Raw genomic sequence first — 15,488 nt, 5'->3', positions numbered from 1 at the left:
GTGCTGGCCACGTGGGACACAGTGGCCTTGACCACACCACTGGCTGGCCTGTGCCTATTCTGTCTCTGTGTCTGCGGGGAAATCAAAGCAATGACAACGCATTGTTTCCCTGGGCCTCCTTCTCCTCTTTCCTCACTCCTCATGGCAAATAAGACACATTCTACCTGTCTTGTTCATCCACGTGTCTGCAAAACCTGAGCAGAAGCACAATACAATGACAGAAAAGGATGGATCAGAGGCAAAGGGCGATCAGATGCCACTAGGCAAGAGAGAATGATCTGGGATACGTTAAAATACATCGGGTCATTGGAAAAGCCAGGGCGCGTTTTTGCATAGAAAAATACATCGTGACTTTTCTGCTGACCCAATAATTTCATGCTTCTGGGAGAAGAGCAAAACCCTAGAGCAAAAAAGGTAAACGGAACCATGTCCCCACAGTCACATGAGGAAGAGGGCTTAGGAAGTAGAGAAAAGGGAACCAAGGGTGAGAAAAATGAGCAGCTGAAAGAACGAACTCAGGGATCTTCTCAAACCCAACGGGGAATCTGGACAGGAAGTCGAAGCCCTGGAAGACTGTCAGGTGAGGAAAGACGGAGACCAGGTTCTCGGAAGGGAAACCTCTGACTGGAGACTCCAGACTCTTCTTTAGAGAAGACAGAGTCTTAGAGAGTATATTTCATGAGAATGGAGACAGGAAATGACCCAGGCATAAAACAGAATTTGTTTAGAGGTCAACGTCAAGAAAGAACCTGTTCTGAAAGGGAAAGTCAACGAGATGAATAACCTTTTATCTGTAGCCTCATCCTGGGGATGTGCCTGATATGATCATGTTTTTGTTTGTTTGTTTTGGTCACAAATAGGACTTTTTGTCACTATGAAAAGTGAACTTTAACAGGTTCTTGGACTGGTGGTTCTTCTCCATCAGCTCGTTCGACATTGGCACCCGTCTCACCCCCAGGAGCTTTTCCAGAGCTACGACCCTCACCATGAAGCTCCATGAGTTTCCCCAACTCAAACTTGGGCTTCTTGGGCATTTTGACTTTCCCGACGAAGACGTCCTGAGAGGGTAGATGGACGGGGAGGCCTTTTCTATGTCTTTCTCAGTGCCGTCTGGAATCGGCTTATTGACCACTTCTTTCAAGTCATTGGTCAGCCCAACGGAACAGTGTGTACAAAGGATTGATCATGGGGTTCGACAGGAAACATTGACCTCGGTTTTCCCAAGAATAAAGACCAATTAGAAACGTGACTCTGCACAAATGCTCTTCTCAAACACGAGCTATGTAAAATTTGGCTGAAAGTCTCCGACATCCTCCCTTTCCCAAGGGTCTTGGGATTTAACGTGTCCTGGGTACAGGACGGCCTTCACGGACATCAGTCACGTATTCTTGCACTCCGGCCTTGAACTCTGCCAGCTGGGACTCCTCTGGGCAAGTCCCCATATCTGAATGGATTGGCTGGCATTAAAGGACTGTAAGGATTTCTCCTCGGGAAGCTGAGTGTGGGCCTGCTGTCTGTCGCTGATCAAGTGGTCTAAGGACACTTAACTGCTCTCTGTTCCAGGAAGGCCGTTCAAGTCAGAGTCCAGTGAGAAGGATGAAAACCCACGCGTCGCTTTAAATGAGGGATTTCTTCATACTTCTGTTCATTGTAGAGGGTTAAAATAACAACATGGACAGCCTGACTGGGAATTTCACACGTATTATCTTCCTTAATCCTCATGTCATTTCCATAAATAATTCAAAGCACAGGTAAGTTAAAGAACTTACCTGGGTGACCTATCACAGAACCAGAATTTAAACTCAGGCTGAGACATAATCCGTAATTTCTTTTTTTATTAGAGAGAGGTTTTTGCAATAGGGTGAGTGCACTGCTGGAGAGACAGAGAGACAGAGAGATACAGAGAGACAGAAAGTGAGAAATTGCCCCCCAGGGGGGATGGCCATACCACAATCCCTTCTCCTCCATTCTCCTTTTGGGATTTTGGGCACACACGCACACACACCTGGCGTGCATTTAAACCACCAGGTCTGGGACTCAAACTGCAGTTGACTACGTGGGAGTTCAATGACATAGCCATCACGCCATCTGCGGGTCCCCAAAATCCATCTTTCTAACATGTGCTGACTAGGGTCAGGGTCTGCAGAACAGCAGGGGAAGCCCCCCGCGTGGCTTTCTTAGGGCGAGCCTCGTTTGTCTCCTCACTACTTCCACCCTTCTTCCCAGTGCTCCCAGGTGCTCAGTGCCATCCTCCGAACTGCGTGTTCCAGGCCCGTTCAATGACAAAGTGATCTTTCTAGCCACGGTGACAGAGACAAAGAAAGGCACGTAACATGAGCTCAGCCAGTGAGCCATCACCCTGGGATTCACCCTGTCTGTCACCGTCAGAATCCACCCGGCTTCTGTAGCCATGTGCAGAGACAGAGCGTGGAAGAGGGGACGGAGCAGGGCGTGATGTCAGAGGTAAGCTGACAGGACTCAGGGTGTGGGGAGAGTGAGCCACTAGCATCGGTCCACTGTTCTGCATGACAGGAGAACCTGAAGATTGAATTTGGGCTTCGGAACCAGACTGAGAGGGGTTCAAATCCTGGCTCTGCTGTTGTTTAGCTGTGGGGTTTTCAGAAAAATGATTTAACCTCTTTGAGGTTCAGACTCTTCATCCTAAAATAGGAACAATACGAGGTTCCTCTCTCAGTGGGACCTAGTCCGCTGCAGCCCCCTCTCCTGCAGTCCCCCTCCCTGTTGGGATCTGAGACACACGTATGCGCAGTATCTAAGCCACTAGGACTGGGACAGAACCCCACTCGGCCATGTGAGAGCTGGCTTCCTCTGTGGGGCGCCTGACCGCTATCCACGGGGCCGGCCTCCAGAGTGACTGTGCACATGAGCGGGGCAGGACATGGGGCAGCTGGCACAGTGACAGCAGTGGAATGCGCACCTGCCGCCTGTCACGGCAGACGGTCTAAACCTGGAGCTCTCCTCAGTGCCAAGGCCTTTCACAGCTTTGTCTGGCTCATGCAGCGCTGAGCAACCTGCTGCCTGCAGTGTGAGTCGGAATCTTGGAAACTAGACCTTTCAGATAGTTTTAAATGGTTCTGAGCGAACCGTACTCTTCGGACCGGGCTGACCAGAAAGCCTTGCTCTGATGCGGGCCGAGCTCCAGCCTAGGCCCTCCCCTTTGGCACCTACCGCCGACTCCTGGCCACTCCTGTAGAGCTCGGGCAGCTGTGTGAGGGTCTCTGCAGACACATCCTTCTCCAAGACGCCGTAAATGACCGGAGGGGCGGATGTGAAGAGGAGGTTGAAGAAGATCAAGACCCAGTAGTCAGTCATGGAGGTTCCTGAAAACCCACAAAAGAACTGGTACCAGAAAAGGAGGTTCACATAGGCCTGGGGACACAAAGAGGGACATCGGGGTCTTAGACACGGCAGCCCAGCCATGGTCCCACTCCCGCCCATGACCGCCGTGAGCCTGGCGGCCTCGGTCACAAGGGGAGGCCACAGCTCGCCCTGCAGCTTTCCTGGGAATTTTATTAACACAGACAAGCATGCTTGCGCGTACACACACACACACACACACACACACACACACACACACGCAGAAACTATGTGGCACTAGCCCTGTTCTAAGTGCTTTGCAAATCATCCATTTTATCCTCCTTCACACGGGAATTGTCCCCATTTTGCAGCTGAGGAACCTGAATGCAATGAACTGAATATCTACCCTCTCACTTCGTATGCTGAAATCCTAATCTCCACTTTGATGGTGTCAAGAGATGAGGTCTTTAAGAGGGCATTAGGGGGCCAGATGGTATAGCGGTCATTGCTGGACTCCTACATGGCCAACCATGGTTTGAGTCCTGGACCCGGTGGCTTGAAAATCACACTGGGCACATGTGCGTGTGTGCCCAAGATCCTGGAAGGAAAATGGAGGAATGGGCACTCCCCCAGGGGGTAATTTGTCACTTTCCCTTTCACTGTCTCTCTCTCTCTCTCTGAGCACTTGTGCCCTCAGGCAAAAACCTTTTTTAAAAAAAAGTCTTTAGACCCTGATGGTAGAGCCCTAGTGAATGAGCTTAATGTCCTTATAAAGGGGACCCCTGAGAACCCCTGCTGTTTGACCATGCAGGCGCCAGAGCAGACCTCCAGCCTCCTGAGAAATGACCCTCTGTCCCTAACATGGCACCTGCCCATGGACTTTATTCAGTAGCCTAAGTTGACTAAGACGCTGGGGCACAGAGAGGCTGAGCGACTTGCTCAGAGCCCCCCAGCTAGGAAGTGCAGGACTAGCTGACGGTGATGAGAAGGCCCCTGGGGCTGGCGCCTGGCAGGGCAGGTGACCCACACATGCTCACGCCCTTGCTTCTGGGCCAACGTCACCTCTTAGTGATGAAATGGGAGCGGGGCCGGCAGAGGGCCAGCCACCCAGTCTGCCTAGGTTACAGCCTTCTTGGGCTAAAGTGGGGCCAATTCAGGCAAACTGGGACAGTGGGTCACCCGGAGAGCAGCCCACATACCCCATGTGGCTCCCTCCAGTCTCAGACAGACAAAGCCCACGACGGCAAATGCTGGCTCTCTGGACAGGCCGCAGGAAGGCTGTGGACTGGGGTCTGGGGGCTTCGCTTCAAGTCAGGGGACACTTGCTATTGTTTGACTTTAGGCAGTTTTCCCAACCAGGTCAGAATCGTGGGTTCCTCCTCTGTAAAATGGGAATATACCATCTCGGGGTTTAGTATCATGACCAAGCTGGAGGGGGCTCACGACCTGTAAAGCGTCTTCTGAGCGTTAAGGTGTTGCCATTGTTGGCACCACAGCCAGGCCAGGCCAACTGAGGGCGAGGAGCACAACTCCTAGACCCAAGCTTCTCTCCTCTGGTGCCCTCGGACACACACAGCTGGGTGCACGGGGCCTGGGGCGCTACCCCGGCGAGTGGGTCTGCCATCCATGTCAGGGCCACAGAAACTGCCCAGCCTCAGAAACAGCCATTGTCTAACTGGGAGATGGCAGGTCAGCAGCGAGGCTGGAGGAAAGTTGTGCAAACGGTCGTCCAAGGGTCACCAGGTAGAACGTGCACGGGGCCAGAGCCCTGGTGCTCGCCCTCTGCAGACACATGCAACCTCTCCACGGTCCACAGCATCTTTCCCTCATGTCAGAGCTTCTCAACCCTGGGGTGCACCCAGAGGTTGAAGAGGGCACTGACAGGAGTGGCCTGCATCAATAGGGAGGAGGGCAGGAAAATGAAAAATAAGAAAACCCAAGAACCTGGAAGATGGATCCCTCTCTAAAGTCACAGTCTGCTGAGTCCTGACATGTTAAATTAGAATCCACAGCTTTCCCTAGACACACAGGCAGCCAGAGGCACAGGGAACATGTTTGTGAAGGATGGATTTCATTAAAATGGACTTAATGTGCTAATTATAATTAGTAAACTGCTGGGAGCTTCCTAAAAAGTTCTTAGCAATATAAGAAAAAGAAAATGTGCACACACATACACCCCTAAATTACACACAGATCACGCATATAGGGTACCCTAAAAAAGAACCCATTCGTTTTCCCCTCAAAGATGGCATTTCAACAGAGTGCTGTAAATTCATATCTATGACTAACATACTATGCTTTATTTCCCTAAAAATCAGGATGCAGAGAACTCAGCCCCAGTAGAAGAGACTTAAGTGAAGCATTCTAAGATCAACATATTAATTCACAAAAAAAGAAACTAAAATTTAAGTGCATCCTGACTGTGCCCTTTCACAAACGATATAATCCAAATAAAGTTATTATAAATGCCCACCCAGCACAGATGTGTGGGCTGGCGAGGGAGTCCCTGTACACGTGGTGCCAGCTACAGGCTAGGGCATTCCACGGCTGGAGCTGTGTCCGCAGTGTGTCCTTTGGGACATCCATTTGGGGACAGCATGAATTTATTTTGTATCTCTAATAAAATGGAAGCAAACCCTTCTCTACTGACAGAATTAAACATTTCATAACTCTGCCTGTCACAACCTTTTCGTGGAAGGTCAAAACGCAGACGCTAAGTGAACCAGACAGGACTTAATTGAATTGAAATGCAGAGGGAGTAGAAAGTTAGCAGATGGCCAGGCCCAGCAACTTGCGGTCAGCGGCTGAAACCGAGCACTGGCCCAGATTCTCTGGTAGGCGGCAGGCCTGCCCCTGGCTGCTCCCAAACGTCAATAGGCAAAGTGGATTTAACAAGGACACTTCTTCTCCATCTCTGAGGACACTCGGATGGGAAGGTGGGCAGCGCATAGGGACACATGCCCTGCAGGGACATACCACATTCTTGTAGAAGAAGTAGAGGATCATGTTGGAGAGCCGCGTGTAGCACCAGTGCCCGTGGACGAGGAGGAGCTTGCAGAGGTGTCTGAACTGGGAGATGGCGAAGTCGCTGGCCATCACAGCCTGCAGAGACAGCGGGGAGGGGACGCCCTGAGCAGTCGGACGGGCTGACCACGGCTACGCTCAAACAAGTCACACCCGCTGTGACCCGGACATGCAGATCACACACACACACGCTGGCAGGAACAGAAGACCACCATAAATACAGAGCTCGAATGGACGGTCTGGAGTTACTACTTGGCTTTGCAGTGTAGCCACGTGGAACTAGACTTTTCTTTGGCTTTCTGGATGTGATTTCGGATGCGCCTGGCTTGAAGGCAGCCCCCAGAAAGTGCCCTGTCTTCCCCAGTACACTGTTTGCACCTGCTTCCCCACAGGGAGGGAGGGTCAGGAGGATGGCGGTCCTGACCCCTCTGCCTTCAAGGAGAGACTTGAGCGTTCATCTTTCAGAGAGATGCCGTCATTGGGGGAAGCCCTAAGTCTTGTATCCCACCTTCCTCTGACAGGATCTGCTCCGTACAGAAAAGCAGTCTTTGGACTCCCAAGTTTTTATCTGAATTTTATGCCTGAGATACTTTGCAACACACACATACATGGGACACTCCCACCTCTCCCATCCTCAATCTCTCATACCTTCTCTCTTGCTCTTTCTGTTTAGATTTTTGCCATAGGGTGCATTTGCTTGCCACAGAGACAGAAAAGGGGGGAGATATGAACCTCCCAGGAGGGATGGTCATGCCGCAATCCCTTCTCCTTCATTCTCCTCTGGATGTGTGGCACACATGGACACATGCCTGGTATGATTTTTTGAAGATGTCAAAGACTCAAAGAGTGAGACTCAAACCACAGTTGGCCATGTGGAGTTCAGTGCCTTAACCACCACACCACCTGCTGGCCCCAGTTTCTCTCTCTTACAAGATCTTTAAGTACTTCATTCAAAATTTGTGGCAGCTTCTTGCAGGGTGAGAATTCAGTTATTGCAGGGCTAACACGCATTCCTACTACCTAGAGCAGCTCTAGTTTTCAAACTGAACAAGTGAATCACACAGCTAACACTGCCCAGCAATATGCCATACCACTCAGAGTGAACAGTGAGTGAATGAATAAACTCCATGCCCCCACGCCAGGGCTACCACACAGAGATTTCACAGTGGGGAATGCTCCTCCGGGTGGGCAGGTCAGAGTCTCTCACTTACATGCACGACATCCACTCACCTGCATGCCCTCTTGGCCCAAGATGCCTATCCCGATGTCTGCCACTTGTATCATGCTAACATCGTTAGCACCATCACCTTTGTGGGATAAAAAAAAAAGAAAAAAAAAGTTGAGCAGCATATGAGGAGTAAAGAAAAGACATAGGCTTTGCAAGTCAATGGGGGCCACTCAGGGAACAAATAAATCCCTCAAAGTTCATCCCATTTCTCCAAGTTGCTAGGATGCGAGGTAAGGAGAAATTAAATGTGGCATCCACTGCCACCAAGGAGAATTCCAAATCAACTGTGCCTTAAAATCCACCTCTTTGGATTGACCTCCCGTGTTGTCATGACGTCCACAATGGCTCCCTCCAGCCACTGCACGTGGTGCCCCTCTACTCTTAACACCATCCTCATCACCCTGCATCACTCTCCAGCTTAGAGCTCAGGGAGTCTGCGAAATTCTCCTATACCCCTTTAGATCAGGCACTCCTAGGCTCCAGCACTACGCTGTGTGTCTCTATTATACCCAGCACATGTTACTCTTGTTGTTTATGGATTTATCTGTCCCCTCCAACAGTTACAGTTTCCCAGGAGGAGATATTCCATTCTTGCTGGTAACGACATGTGTTGTTTCTAAATGCCTGCCAATCATTCATGTTTCTGGCAATGGATCCCAACTGCCTTTGGAAACTCTTGAATTCATATGGCTCATTCAGGTGAACCCAAACCCCAATATCTTTTTTTTTTTTTTTTTTTGAGAGGTTTTTGCTACAGGGCGTGTGCACTCACCAGACAGGCAGAAAGAGACAGAGATAGAAAGTGAGAAATCACCCCCCAGGGGGGATGGTCATGCCGCAATCCCTTCTCCTCCATTCTCCTCTCAGGATCTTGGGCACGCACGCACACGCGCCCAGCGTGAGTTTTAAGCCACTGGGTCCGGGACGCGAACCGCGGTCGACTAGATGGGAGTCCAGTGACATAGCCATTACGCTAACTGCTGGTTCCAACCCCAATATCTTGTGTTCCTGGCATCAGTGATGGGTTAAGAGATGGGCGCAATGACTCAACCTAATTAATATAAAGTTCATGAGTTCTAGCTTCAGAGACATCTGGATCCAGGGGCTTGAAGAATTTATTCATATTCTCTCAACAAGATGACTAGACATGATTCTACCCTATCCTGACACTTTACTGCAGCAATGTGAAAAGGAGCTCTCATCACCAGGCGGTAAACCCAGGAGTTTTCAGTGGCTATATCACCACTCCAAAGGGAGAAGCTTCCTCAGATTGGAAACCATCTAGGGGAAGACAGACTGAACGTGAGAGCCAGGGCAACTTAGATGCCATAGAAACACTGCAGTCTCAGGGCTGAGTCTCGCACTACTCTCCTCTGGTGACACTCATTCCTTGGTGGTCGCATAAAATCAAGGCTTAAACATCGACTAGACTTACGGTCCCCAAATCTGTATTCCTGACTAATTTCTCATTGCTAAATTCCAGGCTTTTGTTCTTACTGTGAACCTGACATCCATGCTTAGACATCCAATGGGCTTTTCAAACCCAGTAAGGGAAGACCCAACCTCTGAGTCCCCTCAGCCTCCTCAATAAATGGCAGCTGCATTCTTTCTGCTCTGACAAGAACTTGGCATCTCCTTTGATGACTCCTCACATGCCCCATTTCCAGCCATCAGTAAATGCCACCAGCTCCTTCAAACATCTGCATCAACTGACTCATCCATCCGCCCCCTGTGCTCTCATCAGACCCAAACTGCCACTCTCTCTTCCTGAATTAGTTTAACGGCTCCTCCTCTGGTGCCCTTGCAGCGAGTTACTGCCACCCAACAGCCAGCACCATCAGAGCCCAGCTTCTCTCTGCTCCAGTGGCTCCCAATTTCTTTGGATAAAAGCCCAAATTTTATAATGGCCTCCAAGATGCTACGTGCCCAGGCCCCGTCCACTCAACCTTCGCTTCCCGCAGAAGACTCTCCCTTTGCTCAGTCTGCTTTGGTTTCGGACACACCAAACATGGCCCACCTCACGGCCTTCACTGCTGCTGTCTGCTCTGCCGGGAATGCTCTCCTCACATCTCCATGGCTCTTGTACCTTCAAGTCTCTGCTCACAGACAACCTTAGCAATCGAGACCTTCTCTGAGGTCAGTGTTTCCTTTTAAGTTTATGTCTGTCCTTCATAAGAAAGAGAATGACAGACACTCTAGACAGGTCCTCAGTGGCCAATCCTCCCCCAAGCCCTGCAGCTAGCCATGATGAGGTAGACCCAGGATGGGAACCTGGAGCCTTCGCATATGGTCACCTGCTGCTACTGCCTGGGCCACAGTGGCCAGGCCCAAACAAGATATTATCACAATAGCAGCCCCAGGGCCAGCAGATGGTGTAGCAGTTACATTGCTGGACTCAACATGGCTGACTGTGGTTTGAATCCTTGCACCGGTGGCTTGAAACTCACATCAGGTGTGTGTGCATGTGTGCTCAAGATCCCAGGAGGAGCATGGAGAAGGGACTGTGGTGTGGCAAGTGATTTCTCACCTTATCTCTCACTGTCTCTGCCTTTGTCTCTCTGTTGAGCACATGTGCCCTAAGGCAAAACCTCTTTAAAAATAAAAATAGACCTTCTTCTCCCTTCCTCAAGGTTCGCTTTCTTGTGCCCTTACATTTTAAAAATAGCATTTGTTGTTACGTGCTATCTTACAAATTTAGGCTTTTCACATCAGTTTTACTGCATGCCATTCCAGGAGACATCAGACCCTTAAGAAGAGGCAGGGGCCAGATGGTGACACAGCTGGACTCACATCAGGAAGGTCCTGGGTTCGCATCCTGGGACCTCCCTGATCACTCCGGGCATGTGCTTATAACTGAGCTGGCTGAGACTGGGGCTGGACCATGGCATGAAGAGCCTGGGGAGAAGGAGGGTGTCCCGATCTGTCACGTGTACACATGCAGAATGAATAATAAATAAGCTCTGAAAAAAAGTACTTTGTCAGTGTTATATACTTTTGTATTCTATTACCTCAAAAATACTTGGTACAAAAAGGAATCCTATAGTATTTATTGAATTAATAATTAATTTATTTTGAGAGAGAGATTTTTGCTATAGGGCACGTGTGCTTGCCGGACAAAGAGCCAGAGAAACAGAAAGTGAGAAACCACCCCCTAGGGAGATGACCATGCCATAATCTCTCCTCCTCCATCTTCCTCTTGGGATTTTGGGCACACACACATACGTGCCTGGCGTGAATATTAAAGCCACCGGATCTGGGACTCAAACCGTGGTCAACTGTGTGGGAGTCCAGCAACATAACCGTTACGCCATCTGCTGGTCCCATAAGTGAATTTTTAGAGTCCTTTAGCTTTCCTACAGGTGGAACTCGTGGGTTTTCAGCTGTGAGCTGGGGCTGACCCTACCTTGAGCATTTGCTGTGGGAATCTGACCCAGGTGTCCTCTCCATGTCACCTCCCTTCCCCCCCGGGTCACAGCAGGTGATGACGTGGGTGACAGAGGGAACACGGGAGCGAGTGGTGGGGCAGGAGGAGGAAACAGAAGGGAAAGGGGAGAGAAGGACCCATAGAGACTGCCCCTGGTGTGGTGGGAAAGCCTCCGGTGCAGGGCTGGGGTCCCAGGGTCCCGCCCGCTCACCGATGGCCAGCGTCATCACCCGGAGGTGGCTGCGCACCGCCCTCACCACCTCGCTCTTCTGCAGGGGCGTGGCGCGGCAGCAGACCACAGCCCGGCAGCACGCCGCCAGCTCCAGGAACTGCCTCTGCAGATGCTCCTGCAGGGCAAACTCCAGGGTCTTCCCCGTGATGATGAGGCCAGCCCGCGGCCCGGAGTTCGGGGGGACAGGAGGCTCCAGGAGATCCTCGCTTAATGAAGCTCGCGGTGGAGACGCAGGCTGCTCCTTCTGAAGTTCCTGGAGAATCGTGCCGATCAGCGACTCACAGGCGTCCTTGAACAGGGGGCGAAGACAGTTAGCTCCGGGGCGCCCTCGCTGGCTGCGGCCGGCTACGTTGTTCACTGCCATTTTATTTTATTGTTACAGGGTGCGTCTGCTCGCCAGACAGAGACGGCGAGACAGAAAGTAAGACATCGCCCCCAGGAGGGATGGTCATGCTGCAATCCCTTCTCCCGCATTCTCCTCTTGGGATTTTGGGCACGTACGCACATGCACCCAACATGAGCTTTAAGCCACCAGGTTCAGAACTCCAACCTCTGTTGGTCCTGTGGGAGTCCAGCAAGGTAACCATTGCGCCACCTGCTGGTCCCTCACTGCAACGTTTTAGCCATTGCTGAAGCAGCACAGGTGCTCAGTAACTGGTTACTGTCACAGACTCACAGCGGGGCCACACAGCTGGGGGTGAGGGCAGGGTATGGAAGAAAGTGGAGGAACACATAACCCCTCATCCCCCCCGCCAGACAGTGGCCGCACGAGGCATTCGCTGTGCAGTCACCTGCTCAGAAAGTGAGCCCCAAGAGTCGCTGTCTTGGCTCACCATTTATTAGCTCCTTGACTCTAGGCAAATTCCGTGACCTGAGCCTCAACTGTCTCATCTGGAAAATGGACATATATCCACCGTGATTCCGCACTGAGGACTGAGTGGGAACTCCTAGTAACAGCGCAGCGTAGACCTTCAAATCAGTCATTGCTCATTGTGTTCGCCCACTCACCGAGGATGTATCGACAACATTTGCTATTACTATTATTAAACATTCTAGACACTGAGGCTATGTCAAGGAATGCACTTAATGTTAATAGATCCACAATATATAGTAAGCAAGCTGTCTTTAGGCTGAAACGCGCATGGAACAAGGTTCTGCATGGTTGGCTGACAAAAATGTCACCAGAGGCTCATGGGAAACTAACTTCGTGTCCCTGAGGAGCCGTGGTGTGGTCCACACTCACTGATTCAGAGTTCGGACAACTCCGCAGAACACGAGTGAGACAGGAATCAGGAAAGTTAAAGCTTCTTCCATGCTGGGGCCAGAGGTGGCATAGTGGTTAAGGCACTGGACTCCCACATGGCCAACTGTGGTTCGTGTCCTGGAGCTGGCAGCTTGAAACTCACACAAGGCACGTGTGCATGCGTGCTCAAATCCTGAGAGGAGAATGGAGGAGAAGGGAGTGTAGCAGGGGTGATCTCTCACTTTCTCTCTCAGTCTCTCTAGGGGGCATATACATTCTACTGCAAAAATCTCTCCAAAAGAAAAGAAAGTTTCTTCCCTGCTTGATGCGTCATGAGCACCCAGGGAAATCACAACCTTTTGAAGTCTCCGGCCAAAAACTGGGAATAACTCATCTGCTGCCTTTGTTATAATTGTCCATTGAAATCATGTATGAAAAACCTTTTATAACTTCTAATAAACATCATGAAGATATAAAGTTACAAATCTCAAGAGAAACACTTTCAATGAAATTACAAAATGAAACAAAAAATTAAAGACGAGTCCCGATGGCCTTTACATAACCCAGCGCAGTAAATAACCCAGCATAAAACTGCATTAAACAAACGGGGAAGCTTTCATGAGAAGGGAAATGATGTCAGGCTTTAAGTGGCTACACTGAAATCTACTTTGTACATTTAGGACCAAAGGCGGAGGGATGTGTAAAGCTGGCAGAAATGACTTCTGACACTGGCTGCCACATGGCCCTGCGATGTGACAGGGACAATTCCTTCTCTACAGACAGAGCACTGAGTCTTCTTTAACTCTGAGCGACTCCTAAAGGGTAGAAGAAATGAAAAAGGAGAGGATTTATTTTATTTTGATTTCTTTGAGAGACTTTTGCTATAGGGTGCATGAGCTCTCTGGAGAGACAGAGACAGAGAGGGAGAAATGACTCCCTGGTGGGAAGGCCAACATAATCCTTTCTCCTCCATTCTCCTCCCAGGATCTTAGGCATGAACACACATGTGCCTGGCATGGGTTTCAAGCCACAGGTCCGGGATTCAAACCAGAGTCGGCTGTGTGGCAGTCCAGTGGCTTAACTACTATGCCACCTGTTGGCCCTGAGAAAAGACTTAAAGCACTGACTGAACCTGTACTTGTATTTTTACATATAAGAACATGCATTTTACACACGTGACCTTGAACCATCATACAACCAAATTAAATATATTTGTTGTGTTCGGTTTAGTTCTCTGGAAAATTCACACATGTGGAATAGCTACTGATAATGAAAAATATGTATCTACAATACTCAGGAAATACTTTTGATGCCTTTAAACATAACTGACATATTCATAAATAAATCTCATAATCTAATGATCTTTTTTTTTTTTTTGAGAGGCTTTTTTTTTTTTTTTTTTTTTTTTGCTATAGGGCGCGTGTGCTCGCCAGAAAGAGAGAGACATAGAGACAGAAAGCGAGAAATCACCCCCTAGGGGGGGATGGTCACGCCGCAATCCCTTCTCCTCCATGCTCCTCTCGGGATCTTGGGCACGCACGCACACATGCCCGGTGTGAGTTTTAAGCCACCGGGTCCGGGACGCGAACCGTGGTTGACTACGTGGGAGTCCGGCGACATAGCCATTACGCTAACTGCTGGTTCCCTAATGATCTCATTTTTCACAAAATCTCTAAGTCAGAACGGAACACCGAGAAGTCATTTCTTTTTAGTACTCACTGAGCCCCTTTCACCTGCCAGGAATCACATTAAACAATTTATAGCTGTCCATTTGCTGCCCACCACAACCCTGTTCTATAACGATCGGGACCATGCTCCTACTCCGGGCCCCGGCAGACCACACAGAGTCGCTCATGGTAAAACGCTGCGTCGTGCAAAGCACATTCTAAAGAACCGAACAATCCCCAAATAGGCCGGTTTTTCCTAAAAGCGGGAGATTCCGGTCTACCCGAGACAGTGTTCAACTTAGGCACATCATGGGCTTTCTTGCCTGAAAATGGCTGGCCCTAAACGCTGCTCAGACCCCGTGAGCGCTGATGGGCACCTCACGCCAGACAGCCCTCTGACCTCCCAGGCTTGCTGCCCCCACACGCCTTTGAGCTCAGGCAAAGTGACCCAGATGGCAGTGAGCTCGTCCTGTCCCTCACTGCAGAAGCTAACCAAGGTCTGCTGCAGGGCTCGCGTGCTCCTCCCTCGCCCGGTCAGCTTGGCCGCGTCCTCACGCTGCACCTACCCTGCCTCGGCATGCTTTCCCACGGCACCTGGGACCCTGGTGTCTGGGCGACAGGCCTAACCCCGGCCCACGGACCTGCGGCTGTGCTGAAGAACCTCGTGTTCTGGCTGAAGACCCTGTGAGAGAGGCTGACACCTGACACCGCAGCTCAGGGGTGTAAGCAACTCCCCCCAGGTCACTGGCCTGCTCCGGCTGGCCATGCACTGACCCTGGGCTCACCAGTCACTTCGGCCACATCCCTTGTAGTGACTGCAGTGACTAAGCATCTCCTTGTGCTCAGCCCCCTGCTGGGACTGTGGCTATGGGTCACTGGTCTCCGCTGGCTGGAGTCTCCTCTGTGCTAATGAGGAAAACTGCTCAAAATGAGCACTGCCCCTGGGAACTGAGACCTGACCGCAGACGCACACCAACCACGCACGGCGGCCATCTCAAAAGCGCGAGGCTTGATCCCAAGGAGAAGCGCTGACAGATGTCAGAAAAGGCAGGCACCTGTGATGAAGGGGTGAGCCGCTCACGTCCGACTCTGGGGAAGGAGGGAGGAAGGGTTTCTGAGCAAAATAAACAACAGACAAATCCTGCAGGGAACCTCCAGACTGAGAATGTTCTAGAAAAAAATAAAATGCCTGTGTTACGGGTTAAAACCTCTGTGTTAGAAATTAAAGGTGGGGGGGCGGGTTAAAACCTCTGTGTTAGAAATTAAAGGGGGGGGGGAAGCACTCAGCATAATGGCTATGTTGCTGGACTCTGGACTCCCATGTATTATTGACTATGGGTCAAGTTCTTGGA

At 50.5% G+C, this 15,488-nt stretch overlaps 1 protein-coding gene across 1 annotated transcript in view; it reads right to left on the bottom strand.

Annotated features, from left to right (window-relative positions):
- The window catches only part of ATP10D (ATPase phospholipid transporting 10D (putative)), a gene marked incomplete in the record, with an annotated part of 126,159 nt that overhangs the window by 17,131 nt on the left and 93,540 nt on the right, over nucleotides 1–15,488 (bottom strand). Inside the window, 4 exon segments of the mRNA XM_014591909.2 lie at nucleotides 3,190–3,390; nucleotides 6,295–6,420; nucleotides 7,573–7,649; nucleotides 11,206–11,515. Coding sequence (XP_014447395.1) covers nucleotides 3,190–3,390; nucleotides 6,295–6,420; nucleotides 7,573–7,649; nucleotides 11,206–11,515 — 714 coding nt within the window.

This window comes from Tupaia chinensis, unplaced genomic scaffold (assembly GCF_000334495.1).
Source record: "Tupaia chinensis unplaced genomic scaffold, TupChi_1.0 Scaffold000054_1, whole genome shotgun sequence".
NCBI classification, from domain to species: Eukaryota; Metazoa; Chordata; class Mammalia; order Scandentia; family Tupaiidae; genus Tupaia; species Tupaia belangeri.
This window is presented reverse-complemented; position numbering and strand designations above follow the sequence as displayed.